At 44.1% G+C, this 23,232-nt stretch overlaps 1 protein-coding gene and 1 long non-coding RNA gene across 2 annotated transcripts in view; one reads left to right on the forward strand and one right to left on the reverse strand.

Annotated features, from left to right (window-relative positions):
* The window catches only part of TBXAS1 (thromboxane A synthase 1), a 156,036-nt gene extending 139,652 nt beyond the window's left edge, over positions 1-16,384 (reverse strand). The window contains exon 1 of the mRNA XM_058724107.1: positions 15,919-16,384. Within this exon, the coding sequence (XP_058580090.1) occupies positions 15,919-16,007 (89 nt within the window). The 5' untranslated portion in view covers positions 16,008-16,384. The remainder of the gene's footprint in view (positions 1-15,918) is intronic.
* LOC131508904 (uncharacterized) overlaps positions 1-23,232 on the forward strand; it is a 161,947-nt gene that overhangs the window by 134,645 nt on the left and 4,070 nt on the right. The window lies entirely within an intron of this gene.

Raw genomic sequence — 23,232 nt, forward strand, 5'->3', positions numbered from 1 at the left:
GTCCTCATTGATGTCCATTCCTTTTTTTTTTTTTTTTTGAGATCATTTTTTTCACTTACAGTAAAAATCCAAGTGTCCAATAGCTTTAAGGTTTTGTTTGTTCTTCGTTTGTTTTTATTTTTGTTTCTTATTTTGTTTTGTCTTGTTACTCATGGCCTCTTTCTGCTTCACCAGAGATCAGGACCCAGACGTGAAATCTTGGAGCATATGGTAGATTGAATCATTGCTTCCAATTTTTCACACCCTCCTCGTTTCAAAATTCTATATCATCATCCTTTTTTGTTTTCTTTTAAGTATCTCCCTCCATGGTGGATGGAGTCTTCTTCCTCCTCACTAATGTTAGGCTTGGGCATGTCACTTGGCTTATCCAAAGAAATATGGGCAGAAATGACAGTAAACCACTTCCAGGCTGAGGCCTCAAGAGACATTATTTCCTCTAGCATCTTTTGCACTCCTGTCATCTGTCAGGTGTAGAGCTTTTCCCCAAGTATCCTCTTCATCCTGGGCCCCATTACAAACACATATGAAGTAGATCTGAACCCCATCCACAGTCTAAAACAGAGCCACCCCAGCCACCCCACAGACTGTGAGACAAATAAATGATATTGTTTGCCAATGAGTTTAGAGGGGTTTGTTATACAGCACTGCAACAATGGCTAATACAGGTCAAGTCACTTGACTTCTCTACACATTCATTTCCTCAACTATAAAATGAGGCCATTGGATTATAATCAAGGTGCTTGACCTTTTTTCTACCCCTGCACTGCTGAGGTCTCTGGAATATACCCAACAGTAACAGAGACTAAATGTATCAGAGTAAAATACTACAAATCACTAGAGAAAGAGAACAATGGGGAAATGTTAATTCCCTTTAGGAGTGGCCATGGAGACAGTCATTTCAGTGGGGCTGAAGGGCAAATGGGAGGGGAGAATGTGAGCAAGTGTGGGATCCTCTTTCTAGTCTCTTGGCTGGAAAGAGAAGGATGGGTGGAATGGTAGCTGAGTGGAAAACACAAAAAAGAGGTGGTTAGTTGATTGGTTGGTTGGCTGGCTGCCTTACTTGCATATAAGACAAGAGGGATTTGATTCTGCAGAGACACATTTATAATGTCATAATTAAGGGATAACAGAGGTAAGGGCTTAGACAGGAGTGTGCAGGAAACGAAAGGTCTGGTCTACAAGAGAGAGAGTGGAGGAAGACATACCAGGATTTGTGTGCTGATTTGATATGCATCACTGACACCTCCAATTCTCAAACGCATGGGCAAGGCAAGCGTCAACCAATGAAACAAAGGCCAAATGGCAAAAAGAATTGTGCGGTTACTGTTCAACTCAGAGGATACATGTAAATTTTGTCACAGGAAAATCTTAAATTTTTCTGGAAAGCAAATGGGTCTAAAGCTTGGTTTATAGAGCACTATTCAAGAAACAGACTTTTTTTTAAACACCTAAACTAAGAGATAAACAATTGCCATCAATAGACTAATAATAACATATGGGTGTAAGATATACTGGAATTTGAAATTTATCGGATTTGAGATTTATTGGAAATTGAAGCTCAGAAAGGCAGCTGACATCTCAACCTTCTTCTTGAGAGAAAAGTCCATCCTCTTCTCAATTGCCTTCCTTCCTAATTGCTTCGACACCTGCTGCATTCTGGCTTCTGTCCCCATCACCCCATTAGTGACCATCTCCAATATCACCTAAGACTTCTTAGTTGTTAAATATCACAGGCATTTTTCAGCCTCATCTTACCTGTTCAGGGTCAAAAGCAACCTAGTGATGTCAGCCCATGATCATTCAAAATAAGACCACTAGTTTGAAATGCAGCTCTCCACCCTTTTCACTTTTATGCATTCCTAAAGATCATGGGAGAGTTCTGAACGGTGCTAGAACTAATTAATAAATTAATAGAAACAAAAACAAAATCATGATCTATCTACCCAGCATCTACATAATTACGGCTGAGTATAAGCCTGCAGTTAATAGGTAACAACTAGCTAACACTTATTGAACACTACTGGGCCGGGCAAGTCTACTCCATGTCTTAACTCACTTAATCTTCCAAGCATGCTATGAAGCCAGTACTGTTACTATCCCTATTTTACAAAAGGGGACCCTGAGACATAGAGACCTTACCAACTTGCTTACGCTTGCAAGGCTGGGCAGAGTTTGAATCCAGGCAGTCTGATTGCAGGCTCAAACTCTGGATCACTGCACAAATGCAGAAAGGCAGCCATGAGTGAAGTGGTTTTTAGTGAGTTTTTAAAGACAGTATTGGAGAACTGACACACTGGTGAAGTTCTTGGGAGTCATTTGCTTTCCTAAATGGGTTCCCCAGTCACCTTTGCACTGTGATTTTGTTTAGCAGTCCTTCCCTTATAAATAGTGCAGAGATGAACTTCACCCACAGCACAGGCTAGGCTGAATTATAGAGACATAATCTTTTATTAAGATCCAGAGCTCAGGATGCCTGGGTTGCTTAGTCAGTTAAGTGTCTGACTCTTGGTTTCCTCTCAGGTCATGACCTCATGGTTTGTGGGTTCAACCCCTGCATCAAGGATCTGTGCTGACAGCACAGAACCTGCCTGGGATTCTCTTTCTCTCCTTCTCTCTCTGCCCCTTCCCTACGCGTACTCTGTCTCTTTCTCTCTCAAAATAAATAAATAAAATTTTAAAAAAAAGATCCAGAGTTCGATTCGATGACATTTTGTTATCTAACAAGTGAGAATTGTAGCTGCTCGTGGTGGAATGCAGCCAGAAACAAATGGAAATTCTCTATGATAATATTCATAGCAGCGAAGAGCAACTAACATGTATTGGGTGTCTATATATGCCAGGCCCATGCCACACAAAATTCTGTGTATTATCTCTCAGTTTGGTTTGGCTCAACAAAAAAGTGAGTGCCTGTTATGCATAGAAATGTATCGAGTGGCCCAAGCACAATACTGGGTACTTGAAGCAAAAGCTGTGTAAGACCCAGTCCTGCCTCTGGGAGCTCACCTTAGATAAGTAGAAAGTGAGAGAAGGGACCAGGTGCAATGGGGCCAGGAGCACAGGGAATGCAGAGGCTCTCACTTGAATGAAGGAGAGAAGGAAATGGATGGTAAACAGTGTGGTGTATGGAAGGAAGTGTGAGCACCAGAAAGGGGAGTGCCAGGTGAGAAGCAATGGAAAATGAACATGCAGAGTGGGAAGTAACCAGGTCAGAGAGAGACTCGGGGGTGCTAGGCCAGGGAGACTTCATTCTGGGGGCAGGGAGGGCCATGGAACTGTTTTACACAGTAGAGTGGTGAGTTCCTGTGGTGTTATTCTGGCTGTAGAGTTGCAGGACAGATTTGAAGGACCCAGGCAGGAGGCAAGGAAACCAGTTAGGAGACTATTCCAGCCAAGGGATGCTCTTGAAATCCTGGACTACAGGGGGGCCTGGGTGGCTCAGTCAGTTGAGTGTGTGACCCTTGATTTCGGCTCAGGTCGTGATCCCAGAGTTGTGAGATCCAGCCCCACATTGGGCTCCTCACTGAGCATGGAGTCTGCCTAAGATCCTCTCTCTCTCTCTCTCTCTCTCTCTCTCTCTCTCTCTCTCTCTCCCTCTGCCCCTCTCCCCCTCACTCGCACTCTCCCTATCTCTCTCAAAAAGGAAGGAAGGGAGAGAAGGAGGGAGGGAGGGAATCCTGGACTACAGTGGTAGAAGAGCAGAGAGAGAGGAAAGAACGATTCAAGGACCACTTAGGAAACCAGACTGGCCAGAATATGGATTGACTGGCAGGTAGGGGTGAGTGAGAGCTGGCCTAGGTGGCCAGTTGGAAAGGTGCCATATGCTGAGAGGCAGGGACTGCCAGCCTTCTCTTATTAATGAGGAAACTAGTGAGGATGGAATGATTTGCCCAAGGTCATCCAGAAGAAAAAGTGTGTCTGTCCTACACTGTAAAGACCTAGCTGATTTCCATGGCACCATATTTCTCCTGAGAACTTCCCAATGACCTTCCTTTACCATCCCTCTTATCGTGAGATGATGCTACCAGTTTTGGTCACTCTCTGTTTACAAATAGAGTTCAAACCCTTAAATGTATAAGTGACTATGCTTTACAATGTTTACGGTCTGAGGTCCCCAGATACCTATTGACTTGTGAAGGTAGGAAGGGGGTACATGAGATGTTTTCCATATTTCAAAGGGCCTAATGTAAATCATGCATTTATTGACTATAAGATTGTGCGGGTTACCTAAAACGCCAAGTTTCTTTACCTTGGAGTGGAATGATAACTTGGTACACTAATGCTGGTTATCTCATTGATCAGCTGTTCTCATTGGCAGAGCTACTATCATTGTCTTTGATTAAAATGGGAAAATCAATCAATCATTACTTAAATATGCATTATTATCTAGACAATGGGACCTATGGGGAAGTAATATAAACAGGGGATGCTGGAGAAGAGTTTAGATAGCATTGCTTTAAGCTGTGAGGATAGAACAGGGTAAGAGGAAGTGTGTGTCCTTTGATGCCTCTCTGCAGGGGGCAAGATGCCTCCTATGCCCCCCTCCACCGCACTATTGTCAGGGTACCCTGGTCAGACCCCAAGAGCTCTATGATCCCTCATATGCCACATCTAGATGGCTATGTCCTGCATTCTGTCCCATCCCTTCCTTTTGTATCAGAGCCCTGCTCTTCGATTCCTAATGTGACAATTACTTTATCTATCTGAATTCATGAGAATGTTATCCACTGCACATCAATGAGGTAGAACCAGCACACAGCCTTGAAAGCCTTCAGCATTCAATGAGTGTGCGAACTAAGAAGTCATGTATTTACTCTTTCAGTGAGCCCTGTGCAAGGCATTCTGCTAGGTAGTGGGAACACAGGCCACTGGTGTGCCAGCAAGTCAGAGGGAGATTGATCCTGTCATCCCCTGTGCGCTCTCTCTCTCTCTCTCTCTCTCTCTCTCACACACACACACACACACACACACACACACACACACACACGTAACAGTAATCATTTGGAAGCAGTGTCACCATCTCCATTACCTGAGGCATGGTAATGATCATTAACATTTACTGAGCAGCTACTGTGCACAAGGCACTTACTGGCTCAAGATTCAGCCCTGCCCTCAGGGGCTTGGAGTCAGGCCAGGAAGACAGGACACATGCATTCACAGGAAGATAATAGAGTGAATGCCAGGATGGCTGTAGAGACTGAGGACACTACAAGAGTTCAAGGTGGGGGCAGAGCTCCAGAGGGCTGGCCTAGTTAAGGTGACCTTCAAGAAGAGTGACATTTGGCCAGGTTTTGATGGCTGGCTGGGATTTAAACAGAGAGAGGAGGGCATTCAGACAACAGGGACTGTAATGAGTGAGCAAGAGTAGGGAGAAGAACAGGCACATTGTGTGCAGCCAGGAGGGAAATGCGGGGGAGGATTGTAGGGCACCTTTCAGCCGAAATGTGGAAGCAGAGGCCAGTTTGGATACAGAGCGCTGGCTCTCCCCAGGGTGTCTATGCATCGTGCTCAGAAAACAGGGTTTCACTTGAATCCACTATTTGTAGAGGTTGGTTCTGCTTTCAGGCCATCTCTGACACCATCTTTCTAGATACCTTTGAGCAAAGAAAGGGTCGCCCTCTCTCTGGGACCATGTTCAGGAACTGCCGTCTGCTGAGGTGAAACCCAAGACACCCCTTTGCAAGGACATATGGAGGTTGAGGATGGCCCCACAGTGTGGCCCAGTGCCAGACTCTGCCAGGAGACCAAAGACTCTGCCAGGAGAGCCGAGGGCTCCAGAATCTACCCAGTCAGACAACACCCCAACACTGCCCATCCCAAGGAAGTTATGAAACATCACATATTTCTGACAAACCAGAAAAAGGTGGCTCCTAATAATTGAAGCACCAAATGTACAGCTGCATGAGCAAGTGTCCCCTGTCCCATCTCTACCCAAAGTGCTGTCCCCATGTTCAGATATATGTTGTATATATAACACTGCTAATGTTCCCAAAGACAGAGCACTTAACCTCAATGGCAAATGACAGCCTAGGAAGATGGTTGTTATTATGGTATTCAGGGGTGCAAGGAAGGATTCATTCAATAGCTCTATTTCTGGAAGAGCCACTGTCCTCCCAGGGAAAGCAGTCCCAAGCGTATACTTGAGCACCTCATTAAAGCACCAACATAAATCCGCTGATTTGCTTTGTTTATAGAATGAATGAGATCCTTCTCTCATCTCTCCCCAGAGACTAGATGCTACCAGAAGCCTGAACTCCTTACAAGATAAGAAGAGAAGGTTTGACCACAAGTCTTAAGATCATTGCTGTTGTTTTCTTTAAAACAAAACAAACCAGGAAGTGAGCAACAATGCATATTCCCTAGGAGTGTGGCCCCTCAAGTGGAATCCCCAGGCTTCCTGGTTCATAAACCTCTCGAGTATAGAAGAAGCCTTATTGTTTTCTAATCACATTTTATTTTGAGTTGAAAAGAAGACGACCCAGTCTAATCACCTATTTGCCAATATTGGGACTGTTTAAAAAAAAAATCAGTCCATTCTCAACAAAAATGGCGACTGGCTGCCATGAGACTGTCAAAAGACTGACTCTAGACACCAGGGCCATTCCTAAAGGAAAGTGCTAAGAATGCCTTTTCTGATAGTGCCATCTCTGCAGCAAAGGTTTAGCATATCAGGAAAATGCTTTTGAAGGTCATAAAATTCATTTGGCTGTATAAGTTCTGGTGTGTATGCTAAAATAATCAGTCACGTTACTTTATAGTCACGCCTCGTACTCTCGTTCTGGAAAATCAATAAAGTAAGGGGAAAGCTAGGGATATTGTGTATAACTATGTGAAAGAGGGAAAACAAAAAAAAAAATATTCTGTGGAAATGGGCCTCGAGGAAGTGCAGACCTAGTTTTCCTAAGCAGGTTCAATTTTATCTCCAAGCTCATCGCTGAGTTATTAAACCAAAGTACCCATCATATCCTAAACAAAAGTACAAAAAATAAAGAAGGGAAATAGCATGCATCTTTCTCTAGATGTTCTGGGGCACTGGAAATTATCCATGGCCTTTAAAATGTATTTCTAAAATGTGTCCATTATTCACACCCTTAATGTCTTGTTCTACCAAATGTTACAAATCCTGATGTTGTGACCCTTCCTCACCTGAAATTTTCTCCCTCCTCTCCTGTGCCACATCACTTCTCCCTTATGTTTCCAGACCCAGTCCAAGACCCTTCTGCTTCTCCAAGCCACCTCCAAGGGGCTGGGGACCCAGAAAGTCTGAGGAGTAAGGGCTGGAAGGCTAGAAGAGTGTCCTGCATGAAGCCATAATGAGGCCCCACGAAGTTGCTTTGTGAGAGTGTTCCAGGCTCCTGCCTGGGACACGCTCTCCTCGCCATGGGAGCTGACACGCTCTCCTCACCATGGGAGCTGCTGCTGGGGACAAGAGGTGTGTCCAGGCAGAAGAGGTTGCAGTCACTAGTGGATCTCTTGGGCTTTATCTGACTTTTCCCTGGTGGTAGCTAGGTTCCGTGCAGACCTTCCCATACACTGAATCTAGATCCAGAAAGCACTCAGTGGTCATCTGTGCCAAGTGCCCATGCCACGTAGGAAGTGCTTTGGCAGCATTCCTGGTGGATGTTGAGGGACGCTCACCACCTCCCAAGGCAGTGTTCCTGCCATGGCCAGACAGCTGTGGTTATTCGTTTACTTTGATGTTGAACTGGAGTCAGCCTGCATGTTGGCCCTATTTTGCCCTCCAGACTATCTATACCCTCTATGCTCTGAAGTAAATATCATCAACCCTGGTGCCTCAGAGCTTGCAAAAGGATAGTTTTCATGTTTTATTCCTCTGTTCGGCAGCTCCTCCACTTCCACCAGACTATGCAGCTGCCTGATCACCAACAACACATCCAATCACTCATTTCAAGGGAATGTCTCAGCTGGTCAAAATTGACCTTCTCTCTATGATCCTACACATCATTTCTTTTTTGTTGTTGTTGTTCGCTTGTTTTTTTTTTTAATGTTTATTTACATATTTATTTAGAGAACGTGAGAGGGGAAGGGGCAGAGAGAGTGTGAGAGAAACCAAGCAAGCTCTACACTCAGCGCAGAGCCCGATGTGGGGCTCAATCTCACGAACCGTGAGAATCGTGACCTGAGCAGAAACCAAGAGTTGGAGGCTTAACTGACTGAGCCACTCAGGTACCCCCACAGTGTTTCTTAATCAAATAAGTTTAGGAAGAACTGGACTAAATGAAGTTAAACAGATTTCTTTACTGCAGAACCTCTTGGGAACTTTGATATGCTATGATTCTCCAAGAAGGCTTACCTTATGCTTAATTTCCCAAACATTGTTAGGAACAGAACTTGGGAAAATGGTAGCCAACTGATTTTCAAATACCCTCATTCTGCAGCCAGACACCCCTCCCTCTACCTATGATTATACCAGGGAACACCCACATGGCTTCCTTACTCTGACAAATTCAAGATTTCTTAGCTGGGCTCCATATTCCAATACAGTGGTGTTTGCCTTTTTAATTATTATTATTTTTAACTTATCGAGGTATGATTGACAAAGGAATTGTATATATTTAAGGTATACAGCTTGGTGTTTGATACCAGTATACCTTGTATAATGATTACCACAATGAAGCTAACTAACATATCCATTATCTCACATAGTTACCATTTGTGTGTGTGTGTGTGTGTGTGTGGTGAGAATACTTAAGATTACTCCCTTAGCAAATTTCATGTATTCTACATCATTACTAACTATAGTTACCAGGCTGTACATTCAGCTCTAGAACCTATTCATCTTATAACTGAAAGTATGTCTCCCCCACCCTCCAGTCCCTGGCAACCACGATTCTACTCTTTACTTCCATGAGCCAACATTTTAGATTCCACATATACGTGCGATCATGCTGTATTTGTCTTGCTGTGTCTGGCTTATTTCATGTAGCATAATCTCCTCCACGTTCCTCCATGTTGTCACAAATGGCAGGCCTCCTTTTTTAAAGTTGAATAATATGCCATTGTATATGTAGACCACATTTTCTCCATTCATGGGTCGATAACATTTAAGTTGTTTCCATGTCCTGGCTATTGGTGAATAGTGCGGCAGGAAACATGGGAGTGCAGATATCCCTTCGAAATGCTGATTTCATTTCCTTTGATATATCCTCAAGAGTAGGAGTGCTGGATTGTGTGGTAGCTCTATTTTTAATTTTTTGAGGAACCTCCCTACTGTTTTCATAGTGGCTGCACCAGTTTATGTGCCCACCAACAGTCCACAAGGGTTCTCTTTTCTCTGCATCTTCACCAACTCTTGTTATCTCTTGTCTTGTGAGGTGATCTCTCTTTGGATTTGCATTTCTCTGATGATTAGTGATGTTAATCACCTTTCCATAGACATGTTAACCATTAGTATGTCTTCCTTGAAAAAATGTCTGTTGAGTTCCTCTGCCCATTTTTTGAATGGGTTATTTTGTTTTGTTGCTATTGAGTTGTCTGAGTTCCTTATATATTTTGGACATTAACCCCTTCTCAGATATATGGCTTGCAAATATTTTCACCCATTCTGTAGGCTGTCTTCTCATTTTGTTGACTGTTTTCCTTGTTGTGCAAAAGCTTTCCAATTTGATGTGGTCTCACTTGTTTATTTTTGCTTTTGTTGCTTGGGCTTTTAGTGTCCTATCCAAAAACTCAATGTCAAGATCAATGTCAAAGGGCTATCCCTTATGTTTTCTTTTAGGAGTTTCACAGTGTCAGGTCTTACATTTAAATCTTTAATCCATTTTGAGCTGATTTTTGCATATGGTATAAGATAAGGGTCCAGTTTCATTCTTTTGCTTATCACAAGCAAAACTGATCCAGTTTTCACAACATCATTTAATGAAGGGACTATCCTTTTCCCATTGTGTGTTTTTGGCTCCTTTGTCACAAATGAATTGACCATATATGCGTGAGTTTATGTCTGGATGTTTTATTCTGTTCCATTGGTCTGTCTAATTTTAGGGAAGAACCATACTGTTTTAACTACTACAGTTGTGTAATATAGTTTGAAATCCAGAAGTGTGATGCCTCCAGGTTTGTTCTTCTTTCTCAAGATTGCTTTGGTTATTCATGGCTCCATAAAAACTTTAGGGTTTTTTTTCTATTTCTGTGGAAAATGCTACTGGAATTTTGATAGGGATTACATTGAATCTATAGATTACTTTGGGTTGTATGGACATTTTAACAATATTAATCCTTCTGATCCATGAACACAGGATATCTTTCCACGCGTGTCTTTTTCAGTTTCATTCATCAGTGTCATAATTCTCAGTGTACAGATCTTTTACCCACTTGGTGCAATTCATTCCTAAGTGTTTTATTCTTTTTGATGCTATTGTTTTTTTTTTGTTTTGTTTTGTTTTTAATGTTTATTTATTTTTGAGACAGAGAGAGACAGAGCATGAACGGGGGAGGGGCAGAGAGAGAGGGAGACACAGAATCGGAAGCAGGCTCCAGGCTCTGAGCCATCAGCCCAGAGCCCGACGTGGGGCTCGAACTCACGTACCGCGAGATCGTGACCTGAGCTGAAGTCGGACACTTAACCGACTGAGCCACCCAGGCGCCCCTCTTTTTGATGCTATTGTAAATGGGATTGTTTTCTTTATTTCTTTTCACATAGTTTGTTGTTATTATAAAGAAATGCACCTGATTTTCATATGTTTGACTTTATATCCTGCAACTTTAAGGAATTTGAATTTCATAAACTTTATTTATTAGCTCTACCAGCTTTTTGATTGGAGTCTTTAGCATTTTCTATATGTAAGATTATGTCATCTACAAACAGAGACAGTTTTACTTCTTCCTTTCTAATTTGGATGCCTATTATTTCGTTTCCTTTTCTAATTGCTATGGCTAAGACTTCTGGCTTGATCTTGAATGCTAGTGGTGAGAGTGGGCATCCTTGTCTGGTTCTGATCTTAGAGGAAAAGGTTTCATCTTTTCACTGTCAAGTATAAGATTAGCTGTGCACTTGTCATATACAGCCTTTATCAACTTGAGGCACAGTCCTTTTATACCTAATTCATTGAGAGTTTTTATCACAAAAGGAAGTTGAATTTTATCAAATGGTTTTTCTGCATCTATTGAGATGATTATGTGATTTTTTTTCTCCTTCGTTCTGTTAATATGGTATATCGTGTTATTTATTTGTGGATATTGAGCCTTCCTTCCATCCCAGGGAGCAATGGTTTCTTTTAAATATGGTCTGGGACTAGATTACCTGGATTACCAGATATGGTCTGGGCTTAGAATTAGAATCTAGTCCTTCTATATGTAAAGCAAGCTCTATCAGAAAGAAACTTCCAGGTACAATGATTTTCATTATAGTCTTAAGTCTTAATAATCACCAATAACATTTTACCTTAACGTTATCTTAGAATGAGACTTGATCAGAACTCTAAAACACCCTGATTCCTATTTTCACAACTAGTTGACTCATTCCTCTGAGTCTTGGGCTCCTGAGCCTTAAATGCAGCCTGGCATGAAAAGTCCTTGCATCTCTGTAAGACAGCACTTCTCAGCTGCCAGGGTATTCATGTATTTACCTGCTTTGACTCTTTAGCTACTTAATGGAACTGCTACAGTTTACCTTTCACACTGCCTCATTAGCCAAGAAGCTCCCTCATTACTCTAAATTCCCCTTGTATATTCTACTCTGTTGGTGGAAATAGTGAGATTATAGCCCCGAAACCTCCATTCCCACAGCATAAAACTGGTTTCCTCTTCACTACTAGAGAAGAACAATTTCCTTCTCCTTTTAATAACATAAAGTAACATAATAAAACATAAAAATAACATAAAGTAACAATTTTTTGCTCCGTAATTCATACTTATGAAAGAAATGTGGAAGATGTAGAAAGACTAAAAAAAGAAATAAAAATCATCCATAATCCCACCAATGAAGAAAAACCACTATTAATATTTGGGCTACTCTTTCTTTTGTTAATTTTTTAATGTTTATTTTTGAGAGAGACAGAGGCAGAAACAGAGCACGGGGATGGGGAGGGGCACAGAGAGAGGGAGACACAGAATCTGAAGCAGGCTCCAGGCTGCTTCATATGTGCTTCATACATACACCTTTGTATGTACTCCTAGCTAATATATTCTATATGCCTGCTCCGTCTTCCAGCCCCAGTGGAGTAGCCCTGATCTCCTTATACCCCAGTTCATGCTACTCAGCCACATATCTGTCAACTTAAATAAGTATTGTTGAAAATCGTGTCAAATTCACTTTGAGGAGAACTACTGAAATATACTATGCCTATTTTATAATGGTCTCCTTTTAAATGAAATTAACTCTTTGGTCTTCTTTCCAAATTCACATGTACACTTAACAATTAAGTATTTATCAAGTACATGGCATGGTCTCTGTTCTACAAGGTGGGTGGGGATACAAAAACAGTACACCTGCAACAATTTAAAAAGGAGTCACCAAGGTGGTACCAACTGAAAACACAACAGGCTTACAGGAAAAGGAGTGACTCATATGGGCAAAACTGTTAAGATTTGTACTGAACTATAAAGGCTCAGAGAAGAACCGGCAAGAAAAGTACCAGCAGAGATCAGAGGCTGGCATTAGCCTTCAGCCAACATTTATTTAAAAAAAAATTTTTTTAGGGGCTCCTGGGTGGCTTGGTCGGTTAAGCGTCCGACTTCGGCTCAGGTCATGATCTCACGGTCCGTGAGTTTGAGCCCCGCGTCGGGCTCTGTGCTGACAGCTCAGAGCCTGGAGCCTATTTCAGATTCTGTGTCTCCCTCTCTCTCTGCCCCTCCCCTGTTCAAGCTCTGTCTCTCTCTGTCTCAAAAATAAATAAACGTTAAAAAAATTTTTTTAAATATATTTTTTAATGTTTTTATTTATTTTTGAGACAGAGAGAGACAGAGCATGAGCAGGGGAGGGATAGAGAGAGAGGGAGACACAGAATCCAAAGCAGGCTCCAGGCTCTGAGCTGTCAGCACAGAGCCCGACGCGGGGCTCAGACTCATGGACTGTGAGATCATGACCTGAGCCGGAGTCGGACGGTTAACCAACTGAGCCACCCATAGCCAGCATTTATTATGTGCCAGTGCTACATACTGGGCATTGGGGGGAGGGGAGGTGATGAGAGATGATAAAAGCAGCACTGACTGGGGGCTTGTAAGTGCCCTGGACAAACAGGAGAAGCTTCCATGAGGAGATACCCCTGAACTTAGTGCTGAAGGAAAGAGAAGAAGGGAATTCCAAACATGGAGACTAGCAAGGGCAAAGGAAGGACTCATGCAGCAACATGGCCGCTCTCAGAACAGGATATGGGGGATGGATGAGGGAGATGAGGCCACTGGAAGAGGCAGGAGCCAAACCCTAAATCCTGGGTGCTGTACTTCTTCACTTTACCCCCTTTAAACCAAACGCTAGATGAACATTTGTGCCATGGATAGAAATTTCTGGAATTGCAATGAGATATGAGACCTCGCCCCTGCCTTGCAAGAACTCACAGGCTGGTTGAGGAGGCAAGAAGCAATCCTCATAATCCTCACTCTCAGAGTTTAGGCTCTCCATGACAGTCTTACCTGGCCCAATGGCAAAGGTAACTCTCAAAGGAAAGACAAAGGAGTCTGGTCAGGGCACACCACCCTCCATAGTTTCTTCTTAGGAGCGAGATGGCTGTGGGGGGTGGGGGAGGTCTCTCCACCTCAGCTTTCCCTGAGCACCCCTCTTCTCCCACAAGTACCTCTTAAGAGAATGAAGCAGGAGGGAGACCCCACCTCATTCAAGCTGGAGTCTGTTGCTCAGAGGCTACCTAGAGCCCTGCCTGGAAGAGGAGGGTCTTGAGCTGGATCAAGGGATGGACTTAGGAGCTCCAGAGCCATGGCCAGAGCCCCTCCCTTCTGCTGCCTGCTCTCCTTCAGCATTATTCCCTCCAGACACCAAGCTTACCCCAGAACCTCCATGTATCCCCCAGCCTTGGGCATCTGACCCAGACCTCCTGTTTCCTGACCTTGTACCAGAGCCTCCCACTCTCTGCCTGGTGTACATTAACAGATCAACAAATATTTCTGCGATAACAAGTGGAAGTCAGCTTTCACTTCCTATTTACCACCTCTGCTTCATGCCTTTATCTAATCTCTGTGTCTTTGACCCAGGTTATTAATATGGCCCCGGGAATAGATTACAAATGCAGAGCTGCCTTGCTGAATGGTGCGGTGTTATTGTCCGTGACTCCCTGATCTACACTGATTATAAACATCCAGTTAACGGCAGCTTATCAGTCAGGACACATGCCCTTTTCCATGACCAGAGCAACATTAACGTATGCAATTCATTCATTCGTTCATCAAACATTTATCGAGGCCGTGCTGTAAGTCAGACACTGAGCTGGGAGTTGAGGATACAGAAATGAAAACACACACACACACGCACACACGCTAAAGACAGAAATGTGTAGAAAAGTGTATAATCTAAACATTAATGCTGAGACCACCTGGAGGATTCAGGGGGGACACACTTTGAGAACCACAGTCAGAGCATAGCTATTGATGGGAAAATATATTCATAATCATACTAATAAGGAATTTCAAATACGCCTGAACCACTGAAGACTTATTTTCCTCTGTTGTTAGGTTACCTAAATGGTTGCGAACAATGGCGGTGGACCTCTATGAAGCACCTGCTATGTGTTGGCACTAAGGCGTGTGCATCACTGAGCACAGAAACACGTTGAGATGGATAAATGGGGTGCAGCAGGGAAAGAGGGCTACCATTTGCTCCTGGTTTTGCATGTGGCTGGTTTCAAGGAAGAGAAGCTACACTGAGAACTAAGTTCAAAAGATAATTAAACCAGTTAAAAAAGCAAAAACAGCACTGGGACTGAAGCAGAATTTCAGAGCCAATTTCCAAGAAGTAATTTCATCATCATAGAACATCAAACGTGAATTCCATTTTCAGCTATGCAAATTCCAAAAGAATAATACCTCGCATTTGCATAATGCTTGATGCTTTTCAAAGTGCTTTCCCAGTTATTAATCTAGGGAAGGCTTTATTATCACCAGAAACATAAATTGAAATTCTGTTCAAACTCAAGTTCTCCATTAATTTTTTCACTTTCCCCTCAAAAACCAGAGCCACCTAAATCCAGGTGCTTTGGCTTGAGTGGGTAAGTGTAATAAGTTTAACCAGCAGGGTGAATGTGCATAAATGGAGCATATTGTGGGCCCTTGCATCTCCAGACACAGGCCTTCGGCAGAGCCAAACTTCAGAAAGCCTCCTGTTGAATTAACAAGATAACAGACAGCTGCTCTCAGTTCAAATCCGAGGTCCTTTTGGGGTCTCAAACTTTGTGGGCACGGCACATGCTATGTTCATCAGAATCCATTCCCTTCTATCAAATATCAGAAAACTATGCAATCAGTTCCACCGCTTTGTCCTTAAACCGGCAGAAATCCCTGTGAATGACCTCCTGCAAAGTGGTCCACGATGCCAGACAGCTCCGATGTCCTTTTTGTTTTTAATGGCATATGAACCGAGAGCTGAATCTGCTGTAAATCCAACAGGGGGAGAGGATCTCAGAAAAGTGAGGTGGAAGATATGATGGGTACGAGGAAATACTTCTCCCCAAATCTTTCCAACTTGTTTCTTTTTCCATCTCTTGCAAACTTAATTATGTGTAGTGCTCTCAGTCACTGAATCACCAGCCTTTCCTGACACCTTGATCTCATGCATTTTAGCAAAAGATTAACCTGGCTGTTTGCTTTTAATTCTGAGGCTGTGTTAATACTCAACTCCCTCTAGATTAGAAAAGAAGAAAAACACACTCCCACATACCCCTCCCTGGCTCCAGCAAGGCTCCAGGGCTGCTGTTTCTGACATTGTCACAGTCATGGGAACCTGCTGGCCACACTTACCATTTCAGGAGGGCCAAGAGGACCACTGACAGGGCCACTGTCACCATGGGGCCATTCACTTCCAGTTTGAGAAACCCCAAGACTTCCATTGTTCCTCAGAGTCCCAAGAGGGGCAGTCCTCCAGAGGAAAGAGGGAGGCTGATGCCCCTGCTGTTACAGGGACCACACTGTACAGACGGAAGAAGGAACAGGCAACCAAGAACACATCACACCAAGTGGGTCCCCAAAATGTGCTGTTCGTCAGAGTGTCTCCTTATAAAGAGGAAGGAAGAGGAGGGAAGAAACACAGAGTTTCAGTGTAAGGCAGTGAATCAGCAACTTTATTTTCTTGAGGACTGCACTGTCAATAAACATTTATGTTAACTCCCCTGGGAATTAGCAGCAGAACTGGTCCCATGTTTGCTGAGAAGCTACGTGGTTGCAACCAGAGATTTCTACTCTGATGCGAAGTCTGAGTAGTCTACGAAAAAAGACTCCCCTTCAAAAAAAATTAATTCATAATTCAGTAAAGATATGGGTCAGGAGACTCTGAATGTCCCAGAAAAAGTTGGGGTCAGGTATCAGCCTGATGGAAAATACTGGCTGCATTGAGGACATCGATCCCACAAAGTTCATTGGTTCCTGGGGTCCGAGGGGCCCTTGATGACTGGCTGTTGGAACAGAGATCTTGCCCTGTGTCAGCACTCTCATCATGAGTCAGAGGATTTTTCAAACATCTAAAAGCATATCCACAGGCTCATGCGTTGGTCCTTTGTTCTAGTTCTGAGCTTATCTGACTAAAGTAGACAGAATTATTTTTTGCTTATTAGTCAGCATATTACACTTTTAGTAATGGGGAGGGTGTAGTAGACAGTGAGTCATTCACGCACCATGACATTCATCCATCCATTCGGTATGTGTGGGGCACCAGGCTCTGAGCTGAGTTTACGGTGTTTGGAAAACAGAAGTAGTACCAGACTCTGGGAAAATGTCTCTGGGGAGAGACAGACAATAGACAGGTAGACAAAGAAGTAATTGCTCTGAAGGTCATGAACACACAGCCATGACTGAGAACAACTAGAGTGACCCACTAAGAGAGGGTTATAGGGGAAATCTATCTAGAAAAGAAAGTTTGAAGCTGAGATTCTCAGTTGAAGGGGAGCCCATCACATAAAGAGCCATGGGCAAAGCCTTCTGGGCAAAAATGGTGACACAGATAAGGGCTGTAAGGTGGGAAGGAATTCCCGTGTGTGGGAACTGGAAAGAGGCTAATCCTGCTGGAGTAGAGCGGGCCAACTCAGGGAGGCAGCTGGGAAGACAGGGAGATGGTCAACAGAAGCTAGACAGCACAAAGCCACGGTGAGAAGCATGGGCTTCATTTTATGGGCCACTTAGGGTTTTAATATGTTCTTATTTATGTTTGTTAAAAGCATTCTGGCTGCCTGGGGAGAATGTGTTGTAAAAGAGCAAGAGGAAGAGCAGGAGACCGCTTAGAAGACTAGTCATTTATCCTGAGATGAGCCTGCTCGGACCAGAGCAGGGATGCAAGTAGAAAGAAGTACGGAGATGAACTTGAAATATATTTAGCAGTCGACTGCGGAACTTCCCGGTGGATGGGTTGTGAAAGGGAAGGGGGAGACAAGTCTGATTCCTGGGCTCCTGACTTGAGCTGTGAGTGTATGTGTAGAGGTGACATTTCCTGAGATGGGGAAGTTGGGGTATTGGTGGGAAAAATCAAGAGTTTACTTTGGCTCCTGTTTAGTCTGAGATGCCTGGGACACATCTGAGTGGAGTTGTCACGTCAGAGAGGAATCTTGGCTGAAAATATAACTAACAGTAATGAATGACAACAATGCCATTTATGTAGGACTTACTATGGGCCAGTTACTATTCTAAGAGCATTCATATGCGTTAACTTATTTCATCTTCATAAGTAACACTATGAGGCAAAGCTTTTTATTAACCCTATTTTATAAAAGAAACTAAGGCACGGGACATATGACTCCCAAGTCCATTCTCTTAATCAAAAGATCGTATTCAAACATGGAAGGCATCGATATACAAATGGGATTTAAATCCAGATGAGCCACAGCCACAAATAGCTAGCAAACCACACAAGGACCAAGTACCTTCCAAATACTTCCCTTTTCTCTGACCATTTGCCCTGCCTCCCGGTTTTTCATTCCTACTTAGGTGCCCCCAACAGCTGCACCCAAGTGTCCCATGCTTCAGCCCAGCTCTTTTGGATGTTTCTTCCCCTCTCCATATTCTACGTCTCCTTTGTCCTATTTGATCAGGACCTTGACACACAGTTAAGGGATCTCTATATTCCCACTCACAAAGCAGAGGTATGCTTCATTAAGGGCCATCTGAGATATGATGCTTTCGGCCACAGTGGCCACGGTATGGGGTTTCAGGGCAGAACAAGCTGGTGTGAAGGAAACAAGTCATTACGGTTATGGATTCTGAGAGCTGGAAAGACCTCAGGTATTACTAAGACCAGTGTATGTATCAGCGAGATGCTCATGAAAAAAATGTTAAGATTCCAAGGTGAAATACATGTGAGAAAATGCTGGTGTCAGCATTGATAAAGTAAGTTTATTTCCTGAAAGACCTCGCAGAGACTTGAACTTGCTAATGTGCATTGTGGAGCTCCAAGACTAGCATGCAGAGAGCAGCATTTCCCAAGTGTATTTGACCACAGAATTCTTGTTAAGGGGCATTTATTAACACATCCCAGATGTAGTGTTCTTAGGAGCATGCTTTGAGAGATGTTGGCCAAATCTAACGCTTATTTACGGAGGAGGAAATAAAAACCCAGAAAGAAAAAGTGACTGGTACAAAGTCTCATTGCTGCCTAGTGATAGAACCTGGGTCTCCCATCTCTCTCTTCGGGCTGTTCATCTAGAATATACTCCTCGTGTCTCCCCACAGACATGTTGCCCCTGCACCTGGAACAGGTCCTGCCCTGTTCACAGAAAACCTTTGCATGTTCAGAGGTGGCCAGTTCAGAGGTGTCTGACCTTCTTGAGGAGTTGTTCTTTTCCCCAAGTGACTGAGTTTACTCATTCATTCCTCTGACTAATATCTTTGGAGCCCTTTCTATGTGATTTGGGGGAGCTGTAAACGCTGTGGAGAGATCATTGTACCCTTTCCACACTAGCCTCAAAGCAGAGATAACACTCAGTGAATTGTGGATAGTAAATAAACCAAAACAAAGTGGAAGGGTCAGATATGAGAGATAATAAGCATTTTTATCAGAGAATAACATAATTAAGAATGTATCACAATTTTGGAATCTGTGACGTAAAGCAAGGACACATTGGGGGTTTTCTGCGATGAAGGACAGACTGTCGCCATCATGCTTACCATAATTAAACATCAGGCCTTTACTTTCTGAATATTTTATTTTTAATGGTATGTCTATTAAAAACAATCAACTTTATAAACCTGTATAAAAAATCTTCTATAATTCCAACTCCGAGAGACAAACTCTGTTAACAAATTAGTGTGTGTCTTCCCACATCCTTTTTTCTATGCATATACAAACATAGGTATGTCCTCAGTTCTTATAAAAACAAGATCATCATACCCATGCTATTCTGCACTTGGTATCATGCGTATATCCTTCTACATCATACCTAGAGAGATACGTCACTGGCTCTGCTGTACAGACGTGTTGTGATTCATTCAGCCTGTCCTTCACACTGATTGACATTTGTATTGTTTCCAAGCTTTCCCAACTACAAATGAGACCACCAGGAACATCCTTGTACATATCGCTATGGCCTTGGGTAAGGCTATCTGAAGCGACATTCTTGGAAATGGAAGCATTGCGTGCAAAGATGTGCCTTTCAAAAATGCTGGTAACTGCTTACCTCCCTAGAGGCGGTTTCCATTCTCCCTGCCTCGAGCTGTGTGTTGAAGTGCCCACTTGCCCCACCTGGTGGGACACCCCACAGAGCTTTTTTTCTCTTCTGTCTCAACCCACCCCAAGTCGATCCTTTTTTTCCTCCTCCATCCAGGCAGACATCTTCCCCAGAGTTGAGTCAACTGTTTTGACTTAAGTCTTGTGTTTCTTTTTAAAGCTTTCACTCCATAAATTCTGTGGTATTTCCTCCATGTTCTCTGTGTTTAAAAACTGCCTCTGCAGATGTCTAAGTGGTGGTTGCCTTCTCTGCTGAAGGTTCCCAGCTGGCCTGCCCTAAGCCTGATGTCTCTGGGATGTTTGAGGCATGGGGCACATTCTCCCTTCCAAGCAGGACCCCTAGTAAAAGGACAGTGGGGCTCACCCAGCACCACAGAAGTTCAAAGAACATTTACATATAACCTCATTTCAGTCTAGAGCAGCCTTGAGGAGTAGGTGAGCAGGACCTTTCATCCCTGGGCTCTGAGAGGAAGCAACTAGAGTTCAGAGATATTACATGACTAAAATCATACGTTAATAAATTCTAGCGGCCAGGCTCAAGCCCCAATCTTCTGGCTTTAAACCCTGTGTTTGTTCCACTATATCTAAAGTCACATCTTGGCTTAAAAATGCATCGTTCACCAAGCCAGCACCATGGTTGTGATGTAGTTTATCTTTATGTTTGCCCCCCTGGGGTCTAGAGTTGCTACAGTTAAGGAAGATGGAGGGATGGTGTGTGCCTGTGGGCTGCTTTATCTCCTTGCAGATGATTCTAGGGCCCCTTGTAGAAGAGGCAAACAACAATCTCCTCAACAGCATCCAGTATCTTAGAGATTCTCATCCACTTTCTGAGAACAGGAGGTCAGATTAGGAGGGCCCGTCCATTCCTTTAGTCAACAAACATTTATTGAACAATTGCTAGGCATGAGGCACCAGAAATAGAATCCCAGTGTGTAAGACCTAGGTCTTGCCACCAAGGCACTCTGCTCCCAGGATAGGGAAGCACACACGTAAATACCTAAGTGCCCTGGTGTTATAGGTACTATGACACAAATAGGTACAGGAACAAGGGGACAAAAATGGGAGGGAGGAGATTGGTAAAAGGTTTGAACAGATGACTCATGAGCTTAGACTGGACAGACGACTTCACTGAGCAGATGAGAATAGGACAGATGTGCTTAGCAGAGGGAGCACAGCTCATCCTTGCTCCAAGGCATCAGGGGCTGGCAGTAAGGAGGGAGAACAGACAGATACTCAGAGACCAGGTCATGCAAGGCATTTTGGGCCACGCCAAAAAGTTTACACACCTTTCCAGGACCCATGGGAAACCAGATGAAGACCTAAATTGAGCAGTAACATGATTAGATTTGCTTTTAGGAATATCCCTCAGGAGGCAGATTGGATGGGTCACACCCAAGATGGGAGGCCAGCCAAGAGGCTGCTGGCCATCTAGGTAAGAGACAATGGCCTGAATAAAGCTGTAGAACTGGAAATGAGTGAAGAAGGAGTGAAGAAGGGGTTATCCAGGATAACGCCCCAATTTCTGGCTCCATTGATTGAGCCCATGTGTGCCAATCACACAGGGGAGGAGGAACAAGTGTAGGGGAATTACTGCCGCCTCCCTGGTGAGCACACTAAGCCCCTGGTGGCCACACAGGTAAAGATGCTTAGGGGGAAGCAAGGCCTGGAGAGAAATCTGAAGCAGGGAAGTCATTTGAGTTTTGAGCGCCATCTGTACATGGATGGGGTGAAGCCATAGGGATAAATTGGCTACAGGGAAGAGAGAGAGTGTTAAAGAGCGGACCATGGAAAGAATATCAAAAACAGCAGCTTTGGGAGAAGGGTGGGCACGGGAGGTGGTGGGGTGGGTGATGGAGTGCAAAGGGATGGTGTGCCTGGAAAGGGACTGAGGAGGAAGGAATGGTCCGAGAGAGCAGGAAAACCAGCAGAGGGACCCTATTTCAGTGCTTAAGGATGTAGCTTTTTGTTTTCAGATGACCTGGGTTCTTTAGCTCTCTAGCTTGAAAAGTTATTTAACCTCTCTGAGACCTCAGTTTGTCATCTGTGAAGTGGGGGTAATGGTACACCCTTCACAAGGTTGTTGTGCTCAGCACCTTGCTGCTCAGCAGAGCTCTTGACACATAGTAAAGCACGTGTGCGTGCGGTCTGGGATTGTTTTCGCCAAAGCCACAGGAGAACGGCTGTAAGGAGCAGGAAATGGCCATGGTGTGAATGTTACAGAAAGGTCAAGTGAGGTGGTTACCGAGGCATCTTTGGATTTGGCGCTCGGGTCATTACGGCCACCCCCAGAATGGTTTTGGCGGAGCGGTGGGTGTGGAGAGGCAGAACCAGGGAAAAGGAGGTTTGGAAAGGGCTGATTCAGCCTTCTCTGTCATCTCTTTGGCCCCACGGTTGAGACGTGGGAGAAGACGCAGATTTGCACTGGCTAGAGTAGAATTTCCAAGCGTCACTAATGGGGGACCCACGTGAAGTGAGAACACCTCCCGCATCAGGAGACGTGGGGACAGCAGCCATCTGTTTGTGTTTCCCCTCCCACAATAAGGACAGAACTCTCTCCTCTCTTCGAGGTTGCTATGGAGACACGGATGGGTTCTATGTCACATCTTGACGTTGTATTGGTTGTGAGGGCAGGGACCATATTTTATATATCACTGTGCGACCGCACCGCCCGTCACATTGCCATCTCATATACTCGCTCGGCTTTAATTAACATCCGTGAGCCGATCACTCCTAAATCTATTCTCCCCAGCCCGATTCTCATTCCAGAATTTCAGGCTAATATATCCAGCTGCCCAGTGGTTCTCTTCTCATAGATACCCCACAGATGCTAACAGCTCGAAATGCCTAAAGCTAGACTCATTGTCAGAGCCTCCTCCTTCCTCCATTAAACTCGTCGACCTCGTGCCACGTTCCCCATGTCAGTAAATCATACCACCTTCCGCTCAGCTCCCAAGTCAGAAACTTGAGCTCATCCTTGACCCTTCCTTCTCTCCCAGCCCCCCCAGCCCCACATCCAGTCAATCACCAAGCCCTATTGTTTCCACCTGTGAAGTCACGCTCATTCTGGTCACTACTCCCTTTATCCGTTCATTCTTTCGTGCATTCCACCTCATTTCATTGGCTCAGTGAACGTGCCGGCATCTGATCAGTATCAGGCAAATGAGACTGCACTGGTATGGCAAACAAGCCAGGCTTCCCACCTCATGGAGCTTGTGTCTGGAGAGGGACCCACCCAACTCACCGCTCCGTGATCTCTCACTAGACTGCGGGAGTCTTCTAAGAGCCTCCCTGCCCCTCGTTCACCCATCAGCATTTGTCTGTCGAGTTTGTGCTAGGTGCCTGGCCCTGTGCTGTGTATGCCTGAAGAACATATAGACCAGCGTGACTGGGATTCATCAAGCAAGGGG

The sequence above is a fragment of the Neofelis nebulosa genome, chromosome 4 (genome assembly GCF_028018385.1).
Source record: "Neofelis nebulosa isolate mNeoNeb1 chromosome 4, mNeoNeb1.pri, whole genome shotgun sequence".
Lineage (NCBI taxonomy): Eukaryota > Metazoa > Chordata > Mammalia > Carnivora > Felidae > Neofelis > Neofelis nebulosa.